The 12,473-nt window shown below is 25.6% G+C and overlaps 1 protein-coding gene across 5 annotated transcripts; it reads right to left on the minus strand.

The window, feature by feature from the left end:
- Positions 1–52: 52 nt before the first annotated feature.
- On the minus strand, positions 53–11,072 carry LOC114121918 (putative ATP-dependent RNA helicase TDRD12). 5 transcript variants are annotated; one of them, XM_050206560.1, is made up of 24 exons: positions 10,874–11,070; positions 10,005–10,104; positions 8,994–9,114; positions 8,500–8,667; positions 8,208–8,363; positions 7,493–7,642; positions 7,202–7,427; positions 6,989–7,132; positions 6,712–6,902; positions 6,370–6,501; positions 6,102–6,250; positions 5,776–5,955; positions 5,525–5,708; positions 5,280–5,459; positions 4,997–5,219; positions 4,787–4,934; positions 4,006–4,119; positions 3,801–3,942; positions 3,622–3,732; positions 3,257–3,565; positions 1,876–2,255; positions 1,675–1,802; positions 1,103–1,204; positions 53–333 (listed from the first exon to the last, which is right to left on the minus strand). In XM_050206560.1, exons 2-24 carry the CDS (start codon positions 10,037–10,039, stop codon positions 206–208), a joined length of 3,801 nt encoding a protein of 1,266 aa, XP_050062517.1. In that variant the 5' UTR covers positions 10,040–10,104; positions 10,874–11,070; the 3' UTR covers positions 53–205. The 5 variants fall into 5 exon arrangements, 4 of the variants coding, with proteins under 4 accessions (XP_050062517.1, XP_027840228.2, XP_050062518.1 ...); XM_027984427.2 differs by having other exon boundaries at positions 10,831–11,070; XM_050206561.1 differs by lacking the exon at positions 10,874–11,070 and adding an exon at positions 10,168–10,766.
- Positions 11,073–12,473: the final 1,401 nt, after the last annotated feature.

Consider the following 12,473-nt stretch of genomic DNA (forward strand, 5'->3'; position numbering starts at 1 on the left):
GATCGCTAAAGCCATATTCAAAATATTAGTTATAAATTCTTGACAAAAACAATCATGATTAATATTAATTTTATTCATGAAAAATAGGTATACATTGTACTGGTCATCTGGGAATCAAAATATTAAAAAACTTAAAATACGTTAACAATAAAATTTAAACGGAATACAATGTTAATACTTAAATTATATATGCAAAATACTTGAGTCAGAAATCAATAGAATCCTCATACACAGAGAGTTCTTCATTGTCACTACAGCTATCACTATTAGTACTTTCATTTTCTATTGAGTTTAAGGGAACACCTTTGGCATGTAATTTTAATGTGTTCATGGCTGTAAGAGAGCAAAAATAATTAATCTAAATAAAGAGAAGAACCGTGTATTTTCACCTTTATTTTTCCTTCAATAATATATTTAATTAAATTCTAATTTTTGGAATTTTTAAAGATATTTAAGGACCATAATTTCAAATACTTGAGATTGTTTAGGCTATTTAAGGAGTGTGTTATGGCAATAACAAACTTTTATTTTTAAATAAGAACAAACCATCTTTATTGTAAATTATGAAGTTGTATATGAGTTATTAAAACAAATAATTTACAAAGAATAATAGCTATTAAAAATTATTTAAAAAATATAAAATGTTGACAGATTAATATTAATTGGTAATTACTATAAATTATAAATTATCACGTTCCATTTCATTTAAAATGTGATTCTCGTTTGAAAAAATGTAATATATACAAAATGTAGTGTTCTACTTGATATTTTTTCTGCTGCATGGAAAAATATTGAATCATATATATTTTTAATGATGATTAAAGAAAATCAAGGAGGTTGCTATGGTAACATAGTGGTTTAAACTTAGATATTAAAACAAAAAATTACAATGGTATAGTAATAACATAAATTTCATTTATTATTGTTTGGATGCTATTGCAATAATAACACAAACTATGTCAGAAGAAAAAGCTGTATCTATCTTAAAAACAAATATTATTAAAGGAAAATAAGAGTGAACACATTTGGTAAATCATCTTGTATAATTCTCAAAACATAATTAACATGATTATATTCACCAAATTATTATTAATTATAATACCTTTAATCCAGATGGAATTGTCTTTAGTTTCAATGTGTTCTGTATCATATTTCACATATGTATGATGCTTTTTACATAAAAACAAATGTGGCCATTTGTAATCTGTAAAAATATTTATATTGTAAATTTAGACACTAATAGAAGTCATGACATATTCAATTATTTTGTTAAGCCTAAGTAGTCTACAACCAAGTCAAATAGAGCACTAATAGAATTATTTAAAGTATTAAAATTTTTATTTATATAAATAATTTTAAAACAATAATATACAATATTAACTCACTACTTTTTTTTGTTTTTTTTTCGTTCATATTAAGTTTAATTCAATCTGTTTCAAAGAGAACAATACGAATAATTGATGGTATAGAATAATCAATAAGCTAATTCACTATTTAAATTAAGAAATTATTATAAAGTAGAAAGTAGGGTATGTTGGATTAGGTTTAATACAATATTAAATAGTTTTATTCAGCTTTATATGAAATAATTTAGTTAAGGTTTGGTTTGTCTACAAAATATGATTTAACACCATAGTACAATACTTACTAATTTATTAATAATAAAATACATACTTGTTTTAATCAATTTTTCAGCTTTGATATAGAACCCATCAAAATTATGTTTATGTATTATACTTTTATCCATAATAAAACCATAAAGCCTAACACAAAACGCATAAGTATAACTTTTGAATTGAGCTCTGAAAATAAAACATTTAGTTAAGTATAAAAATTTTTATTATTTTTTGCTTAATATATTTAATACATACTTACTTAAAATTTATACTTTCCATTGAATAGTCCAAGTTAAAATCATCTATTTCAAGAATATTGAATTTTAAATAAATATTATTTTTATCTTGATGCCAAGTGCATATAGGAATGATAGACTGTATATTAGTATTGCACGTTAAACAAATTTGTCGTAGTTTTTCCTTAGGTTTCTGTTTGCAATCATTTTTCATAGATGTATCTTTAGTCATTTTTACATTTTCAACAGGTCTAATTTTATTAGTTTTAATTGGTTCAATATTAATGTTTTCTTTAAGAGGTTCACTTTCAATTAATGGTGTTATATCTGTGAGTGTTAAAGAATCTTCTTTCTTAACATCTTGAATATTTTGGTTTGAACTTTTTAAAATATCTGTATAAGCCTAAAAAAATAATACTTTTTAATTTTAAACACTGACAGTAGAATGTCTTACTATATTTGTTATATAATTTTAATTTCTGTTTCATAATTTATTATATTATTATTATTATTATTTTTTTTTAAGATTACAATAATTCCAACATCGAAAAACATTCCAATATAGTGATCTTACAAATAAAAGTATAAATTGATAAATTGTATAATATATACAACACTTTTACAGCGTTGGATATTCTAATCCTCAAGGCTTAAGAGGACGTCGTACCAGCATGTGTTGTCTCCAATTTACACCAAGTATGAAATAGCAAATTTTTGTTCACCAGTTTCAAAAAAATAAGCTATTAGTTTTGATATTAGAGTGAATTGACCTATTATATAGGGTATTTTAAAAAGAAGAGTTTCAAAATGGTTATAACTTACTAAAAAAAAATAATATCAATAAAAACCTATGTGGGACCCTAGATAGTAATTCTTCCTTTGAATTGTATAATAGGTTAATTCACTCTAATATCAAAACTAACAGCATACTTTTGAAACTGATAATCCAAAATTTGCTATGTCATACGTGTGTAGGACAAAGATAACACATGGGGTACGACGTCCTCTTAAATGTCATCTTATCTTGAGGACATCACCTCATATAAGTTATCTTTATCTTATAAATGCATAACATGGAAAATCAATACTCGGTATTCTCTGTTTAACTTAAGTACCTTTTTTAAATATTAGAATGAATTTAGTATTTACCTACTATCAAATTTATAGATAAAACATCATCTGCAGAATAATTTATAAAAGAGTTTTTTAGATATTTTAAATTTGAAGTAAATTATATATTGTATAAGTTATTTTATAAAGAAAATCATCACTAAATTTTCTTTTCACCTTAAGGGTTGATAATAAGTCAATTCATTTTAATATTAAAAATAACAAAGCTAAATGTTGAGTTTGTACATCTTTTTAAGAACTGATAATTATAAGAATACATAAATTATTGATTACTTCACCAAAAACCGCAGTTCCAAAATCAGTAAAAAATTCTTGTTTTATTTTCAATTCATCAGAATTCATATCGTCAATTTCAAATTTAGTTTCATCAATAACATATGGAATATCTTCATCATTGTTCACATTAATATCTTCATTATATTCATTATTTATTAAATCCATAATTTTAGACATTTGGATATCATCACAATATTCACTGAATTTTGCCTGAAACTCTAAATTAACAGTAATATTTTCATCATATAAAATCACTTCATAGAGACTACCGCCAGTAAACGTTGTTGATGAAATAGTGTCAGTAACCTAAAATTAAAAATAGATTTAAAATATATATATTATTAAAAATAGTGTTTACTAACTTCTAAATATAATGGATTTGCAGTCATATCAAATAAATAGTCGATTGGATCATTTAGCTCATTGCCTGTAGGTAATGTATCTTTAATGCCTTTTAAACTACATTCAATAGCCTGACAATAAAAAAATTAATTTAAGAATGTATTACTACTAATTATATTTAACTAAAACATTAATTTACTTGGAATGGTAAGTAAGTAATTAAATCTGGATGTATTGTAAGTAATAAATGTAATTGAATATTAAGAAATTCAGCTTTGTCCACAAAGAAAACTTCAACAGTCCCATCACCAAATTTATCAATAATTTTAACACGGCTAAACCTATTAAACAAAAGTTGTTAAAATGGATATAGAGTATGTTTAATATTATAATTAAATACTTACGTATTTGCTTGAGGATGTTTTGCTAAACAAATTGCGCCTTTAATAACATGTTTTAACTTTTCTAATTGTTTTTCTTCTACATATTTATTAATTAATAGTTGAAGATTGTCAAGTCTAAAACATTATCATATTTTAATATTGTATACTAATTTATTGACTGGTTTAATTTTATTTTATAAAAATGCATAGTTATCTAAATTACACTAATTAATTTGCTTACTGCAAAAAGTTTATCAAATTTATACTTTAAATGATACACATATAACAATTTAAAAGTATGTTTTTAAACCTTATTCAAGTCAATATAACTAAGGATACATTATATATTTATATTGTTATCATTAATTAGTAATATAGTAGGCTGAACTAACTTTTCAAAAATAAATCTTATATAATTTAATACTAGTTCATATAATATAACTAGCTGTTAACTAAATATAATCATATATTATTAGTCAATCAAAAACCATTATTGAGTGTAATTTTTTGTGATTTAAATTTACTCTTCCCCAAATGTTTGATAAAATACTGAAAACTACTTTAGACATCTTATCAAGTCAACTGAATTTAATTTGCTACCAGAAACTACACTCGAAATCGAAAAAATGATGAGACACAAAAAAAATCATCACAGTAAAACCAATACATTCATCACTTAAAATTTAAATTTGAATAAATAATTTTTTAAATATTTTCTAAGAAAAATAAAAACCAAATCATTCTATAACAATCAAGTTTTATAAGTTATTTTCTATATATACAAACAAATAGAATATTTTACCCATCATTGTATTTGGTATTTCCAACAAAAAACAGTTTAGGACTAAGAAAACACTCTACTGAAACCAAAGCGACATTTTGGTCCAGATGTGCCCATTGAGGTTGAGGCAGTTCATAAATTGACATATATTCTTCTATGCTGAGTTCATCTAAAATAACATAAAAATTAGATAAAAGAAAATTGAACAATAAAATCATTCATTTAACTTACTATTGTTCTCAACATTAATTTTTGATTGTAATGGCTTGGCAATACCAGCTGAAATACTTAGTTCTGTTAAATTGTTAATATGTTCAAAATTTATATCAGCGTAACCAAAATTGAACAACACCTCAGGCAAAATTTCTTTAATGTCATATTTAATTAATTTTGAATCCCAATATTTTTCATATAATGCTTTTATCCATATAGTATTTCTTAATGCCATTTTAATCTGGAAAAAACATAATTTTAACACATAAAAACCATGTGAAACAGGTATTAAATTTCATACCTTTACAATAAATGTATTATTGCAAATTTCACCATCCTTCAAATGTCTTAGGACACAAGTGTTAGCGTGGGTGCACCATGTTTTATCAAAGCCAATTGGTTTAACAGATGCCAAAAACATATCGACAGTAGTTGTATGTATACTTTTTAACAGATCAGGTAACACAAATACATTCCATTTCTAAATGCATATTAATGATTTTAATATCAGAAATAATTTAAAATTAATTAAGAAGTGCTATTTACCGATATAGTTTCAACATAGCCTTCATCAATTAGCTTAACCCTCACTTTAGGGTTTGTTGTATATTTATCAACTATATTAATAACAAGAGCCCTGAAATATCCAGTATTAGTTATTTTTCTAGAATTATTAGAATCAATCTTTACAGCAACTATATCTTCAGGGTTAGGGTTTTCATGAAGAATTCTATAATATTAAAAAAAGGTTTATTAATATGTAATTTTATTTAGGTATTAACCTATATAAAATTTACTCAGAATTTTTTTTTGAAAAGTGTGAACTGAGCTTAGAATTAATGGTATCAGAATGATCTACTACATTTGACCAATGTTCTTCATCATTAAGATTATTTGTATTATTCACTTTTAAAAGTTTAGCAGAAATATGAGATGCATCATAAACATTTAAAATTTTAACAACAGCTAATCCAGATCTAAAAAAAAAATGTTATAATTAAGTAGTAATTAAATATTTTATTTAATTATAGATATAATTTTTGAAATAAAGATCTCAATGTCTAATAATGGTACGAGTATACAAACTAATTCTACAAATCTATTTAAAGTGATAAAAATTAACCTAGGAATGTTAGTATTAGGTTCATCATGTTGCTTGAATAAAATATGACGACTCTGGCATACTAAAGATCTAGAACAATGACCAAATTGTTGTACTTCGCTGCATAAAAGACAATTTTTTTTTTCTTTTTCTAGAGAGTCACTTATATTCTAAAAAAAGGAAAAAATTAATTATTAAAATTGAATCTTCTTATCAAAATTCAAAAGTAAATTTACAAATACCCATCACAATTAATTTAGAGCTGTGTTTTAAAAAATTATTATCAAACCTTGGCATGTTTTAGCAAAATTGGATCCACTTCACCTTTACCAAAATCTTTCATAATTTCTACTACTTTTGGCAACTGCAACATGTCTCTAATATTGTTGCTTAAAAATATATAAGTACTTAGGTCTTTATTCTATAAACAAAAAAAATAAAATAAAATAAAAAATGTAGTTTTGGTAAAATGATTCAGGTGCAATCAGTACATTTATTTAGGAATGGATGGAGTGATGTGTGATGTTCATGCATTTATATTTTTAGAGCTTATAAACCACTAAGATTTCTAAGCTACATATTAATTTAAGCATTTTTTATGAATAAAAACAGTTTAATTTAAAGAACTCACTTTATTAACAACATTGCTAGAATTTTGTAAAACACTGAATCTCATTGAAAATTTGTGTTTATTATCTGGAATGTCATAATGTATTAAACAATCAGCATCAACAATACAAAAATCTATTAACATATCGTCACAACAAATTAATACACGTTGTTTTTTTTTTAATGAGTCATTCCATCGTTGCAATGTATAAACTAAACAAAAATAAAGCCTGTATGTAAAGTAAGCCATTTGAAGTAATATATTACTATCAAAATTAAATTACTATGAATTAATTTACCATTAGAAATTCTCATATCACATGGCACCAATACCTCTATACTAGAACTATGTTGTTCAATATAACTAGAAATCATGTCAAGTTCATTAGAATTAGATGTAACTATAACACTTTGATAACACTTTTTATTATTTTTAAGGAACTCTAGAATCATAAAATAAAATATTAATTGAACATTAATTATAAAATTAAGTTAAAAAAAAAATTGTTTACGTAATATTTTCTCTAGTTTATCATCATCGACTAGTACAACATTAAATCCTATTTTCATATAACGAACAGCTTCTAGGGGAGATCCAAAAATATATTGCCATTTTAGGAACAACTGGTTTAAAAACATATCTACTTCTTTATTCCATTTGACTGATGCAGATATTAATTGTATACTACATCCTTCTTTTTCTTTAAGTTTAATTAAGAGTTGAGAAAAATAAGCTATCTAAAATGTTTCTTAAGTTAAATATTTTTTTGTTTTTAATGTTATATAACAATTAATATAGTTACTTGAGTTTTATAGATATCCAGTAGTAGATCTATATTATCAAAAACAAAATGTTTTAGATTTGAATAACTAAATATTTTTGATTGAGTAACTAAATTATGGAGGCCAGTTGGAGTAGCAATTAAAATATCACAACCATTACATAAAGCAGCCTATAAAAATAATAATAATAAATATAAATACAATTAACAACTTTAAAATTTGATATGTATGTCTATTGTCTACTTTTATTTATCAATTTAAACATATTAAAATGATGTCATACATCCATAACCTATTAGTAAAAATTAGTTGAAAAACAGTTGTATACAAAAAAAAAAAAATCCACTAGCTACATGTTTATAATAGTTTAGAAATTACATTTACACTTGATACAGAAGGAAATATTTATTGTTTACATAAATTGTTTATATGATATAATATTTCTACTTTATACCCTTAAAGAATATTTTGGGTTAATGATATAAAAAATATAAAACCTTAAATTATAGAAAATATTGTCTTTAAATTTGGTTTTTAACTAAGAAAGTAGAAAAGCAAAGCAATAGCCTTTGTAGTTATTTGTTCACATAACTGTTTCTCTGTATGATCTTGTAATTATGCAACAACCAATAATATTACCAACAATAGTATTTTCTAAAATGTCTTAAGTATCGATAGTATTAACCATCTTTCCTTATATGAAAAAGTTGATATAACCTTAAGTATTTCACTTACTATAGAGTGTTGTACTGAAATAGATTCATAAGCTACAACAATATTAATTTTATTTTTAGTTGAAGAGAAAAGTAGTTTTGATAAATCTTCTAACAAAGAGCATGATCTTAGAGAACTACTCAGTATAATAGCTTTAGGCCCAATGTCACAATTTTCCTGCAAATATAATTATTTTTATTTAATATAAATAAAAAAAAAAAAAACTGAAAAATAACATAAAATTTCAAGTAGTTAAACATATAACAAATTATTATGTTCTCTTTAGTCTTTTTTTTATAATGTTATAACATACCACTTTATTGTTACTGTTGCTCAAAATTGAAGAACCAATACTTGCTAAGTAAGAAACTGATTTTCCTTTTGAAAAGCCAATCATTGCCGTATTATAATGTTTCGTCAAGTATAAAAATGAATTCTGTTGTATTGGTTTCATTTGTTTAATATTCATTTTATCAAAGGCCTATAAATAAATAAAGTATCATACACATTTCTACCAATTAATATGTAGGAATTTAATATAATAGATGCAGTGATATAGGTATAATATTTATTTAGCAGATGATTATAATAGTTGAATTTTCGACTAATCTAAAAATAATTAATTAAGCGATAGTTAAATGACAATGGAAAAAATAAGCCGTGGACCTAACATAAATTTTTAACTTAACTTAAAATATAAAAAATGCAAATTTATTACATTAAGTAAATATATCTAACTAAGAAATAAAATAAAAATGATGTATAATTAAGTATATCATAAAATATGAATTTATAACTAGTAATTACCTGCACAATCTCATGATGTATGTCGGATTGACCCCAATCATTGAGGTATAGTTTTTCATAAGGTCCATAAATTGGTGTTAAATTTCCGTTATTTTTAGATCCTTCATTATTATATAGCAGACTAAAATAAAGGTAGATTCAATCAGTTTAATAATTATGTCAAGAAATTTGTAATCAATTTTTTAAATTAAAAAACAATATGAATTACAGACAGGTAAGAGTTAATATTATAATATTGTTTTAATTTAGATACCTTATTAAAGGATATTTAGATCTGTGATCAGTATTTTAGTGACTCATTACATGCCAAGTTAAGGCAGGTTAGACACACAGAAAATAAAAACCATTAGATACCTATTTTCACCCACAACAACATTAATAGTACAATAATTGAATTACGTGTCTATTGCCCCAGTGAAAAAAAAACCCATTCATGGAAGTTTCATCACTGGCAATTATTAAGATAGGATTTTTAAATATAGAAATTTTCGATGAATAATTTAATGTTTAAAAACAATACTACAAAATAAACAAATATATAATCAAATCAATAATCATAAGAGTATATTATTAAGTCAACACAAAATGTTTTAAAAATGAATGAATAAAAATTAAATACTATAATATTAAGATAATTCATTACTAATTTATATACTGTTTAAAAATACATGTTAGTTGACCTAAAAATTGAATATGTAATTTATTAATCTTTGTATCTATTGTAGTATTTAATTTTAATTTAGGTATTTATTTTTATGACATTTTGTGTTGGCTAAATATATTCTATGATTATTGATTATGTATTTTTATATTTTGTAGTATTGTCATTTAAACATTAAATTGCTCATTAAAAATGAATGTATTTAGATTATCATAAATGTCGGGGACCAAGCGTCCTTTAGCTAAAAAGTTTCTGGGACGAAACGTACTGTCTTAATAATTACCGGAGACGAACCTCGGTTTACCACAGTAATTGTAATACCAAGTATAATCATGTAATATTGCACTTACTCTTTATATTTCTTAAAGTTAATCTGATCCGTCATGTTGAATTCGATTTTGAGAAAAAATAACCAAATTACAGGCGCAAAGCAATTAACAATTATGATATCTATAACAAAAAGAAACAAACAAATCAGTCACGAAAAACCAAAATAACTATAATATCGTGTACCCTAGTACAAGGCATTCGGCATCCGACTACTGATTAACTGAATGGTTGAACGGTATCAGCGAAAAATAGACGAGAAAACGATATGCGCGCGCTTTACCTGTTTGGTAAACCAACGATTGCGCGCAGTGCTGGAATAAGTTGTTGAGAACGTGATTTCGACCATTCAAAGGCATATAAAATTGCGCGTAAAATCGGACGCCACGTTGCCGCGATTTTGTTTGTGTATTATTTACAAATTTAAAGCGTTTCGTAATTAGGTATTTTCAATATTTAAAAATAGATATGGTGTAAATATAATATTATCAAAAGAAGGTGAACAAATTACGTTTGATCGAGTCTACAGAGTGGTCACGCTCACGAGCGTTTTCTAAAATGATGGAATTATCAGTTGATACCTAGTACCCACTGTAGACCGTTTTGTAAGGACGTTTACAGTCGAGACGGTAATAATATTCTGCTGAAAGCCGATCCAATATAAAAGTACGATCTAAAATATTACGTCCGATTACTTCTCAGCACGATTTAAGATACTATCTTAAATCGCGTTTCTCAGTGGTGATGGGAACTGAGAAATCTGTCTGCGGTATCAGCGTTAATAATTTGTAATCACAGATATAATATACTATAATAAAGATTATATATTATTAGTATATATATATATACCTGTGTGTGTGTAATGGTCTACTGTTTATTAATAGTAACGTACTCGGGATTTACCGTACACCGCCTATGTGAACTGTCGTGCGGAAGTACCGGCCGCTAGTAATCGTACGGAAATAAACAGCCACGAAAAATACGCGTCATATTATTATTAAGTCACGGTAAATCACGATTTGTCGGTCGTCGGCGTTTCATTATTTATAATATTCGACTTGTCGTGAAAATTGATATTGCGTTCGCGCGCTATCGTCTTATCACAGATTTCGAATTGTTTTATCGTTACGTATTTTTCGTACGACACGCCCACGAAAATCCAAAAAACCTCCATACGCCGTCGCGCTTCTCTCTCTACTTCGGAACGTTACTTTTTTTATGAAAATTTCATTGCAAATAAACCGTTTCGCTCCGACACAAATAAGTCGGTGGCGGATATTATCGCGTTTTTCTTCTTACAACAAAAACCTCTTGCCACCACGGTTTTTGCAAGCCGGTTTATTGTTTATTTTTCTTTTCGTCGGGGACGTATAGGGGAAACCGGTCAAATCGCCTACGCCCCCCCACGAATCGGATTAACCAAAATAATTTTATTGCTTACAGTAAGACGACTGCACGCGGGACTGATAAACATATAATTATTGTGGAGTTTACATTAGGTACGGAAGTATAGTCGAGTAGTCGACATGCTCTCCGACGAATTTTTATCTCACGAATGACGTAGTAAATACTTCGCTCTGCTTGATTGGGGTGACCTTTACGGTCCACTTATAGAGTTTCGGGGATTTTGCCCCTCGTCTCTAGGAAGAAGTTTGATTTTAGAGGTGGTCGTCACGAATTTGGGTACTACTTATATAATTAATGAGCTCTCGGTCATTTTTTATTTGTTTCTTCTGGGCCGATGATCCTGTAATTATTTCGGAGGTGTGGATGGTCTTGATGAGCATACATATTTCTGAAATCTTTGATTATTGTTGATATAGGTAACTGAAGAAATATATTAAATAATATGTATCATATTTTTATCAGTGAACGTTTGAAAATTCTAGGACTATTTCTATAGTCTAATTTGATAACTTTTGATTGCACTCATTGCATTCCAATAAATTTAAAACAAATCAAGTTATATTATATAACTACTTTTACGTATATATAATATATATTTAAACCATAAGTTATAAATTTAAATAGTTTATGAATTTATTGTCAATACTATATTATTATTTTGTTGATTGACCTTGATATAAATTATATTTTTTGGTAAAATTTGCATCACATTGCTTGCAAACAAAAGTCATATTTTATAATTCAAAATAAAAAATAGTGATTAAATGGGTAAAGCTATAACAGTAGGTGTCGTGTGGATCTCGGATACAGAGTAGGCAACTATAATGGGTGTGTTATATTTGGCTGTATGTAAACTGCGGCAAAATTTACCTTTTTCTAAAAGTCGATATGTTATAACTGTGACAAAAAAAATTAAGATTATACAATCTGCGACAAAACTGATAAAATACATAATACAAACTGCGGCAATTTATATTTTATATACTTTCTATTTTTTAATCTTTTATACTTATATATAATTTTTTTATGTTTTACTATATTTATGAAAAAAAAAAAATGAAATTTTTAATCTATTTTTACTTATA

The sequence above is a fragment of the Aphis gossypii genome, chromosome X, assembly GCF_020184175.1.
Source record: "Aphis gossypii isolate Hap1 chromosome X, ASM2018417v2, whole genome shotgun sequence".
In the NCBI taxonomy this organism is placed as follows: Eukaryota; Metazoa; Arthropoda; class Insecta; order Hemiptera; family Aphididae; genus Aphis; species Aphis gossypii.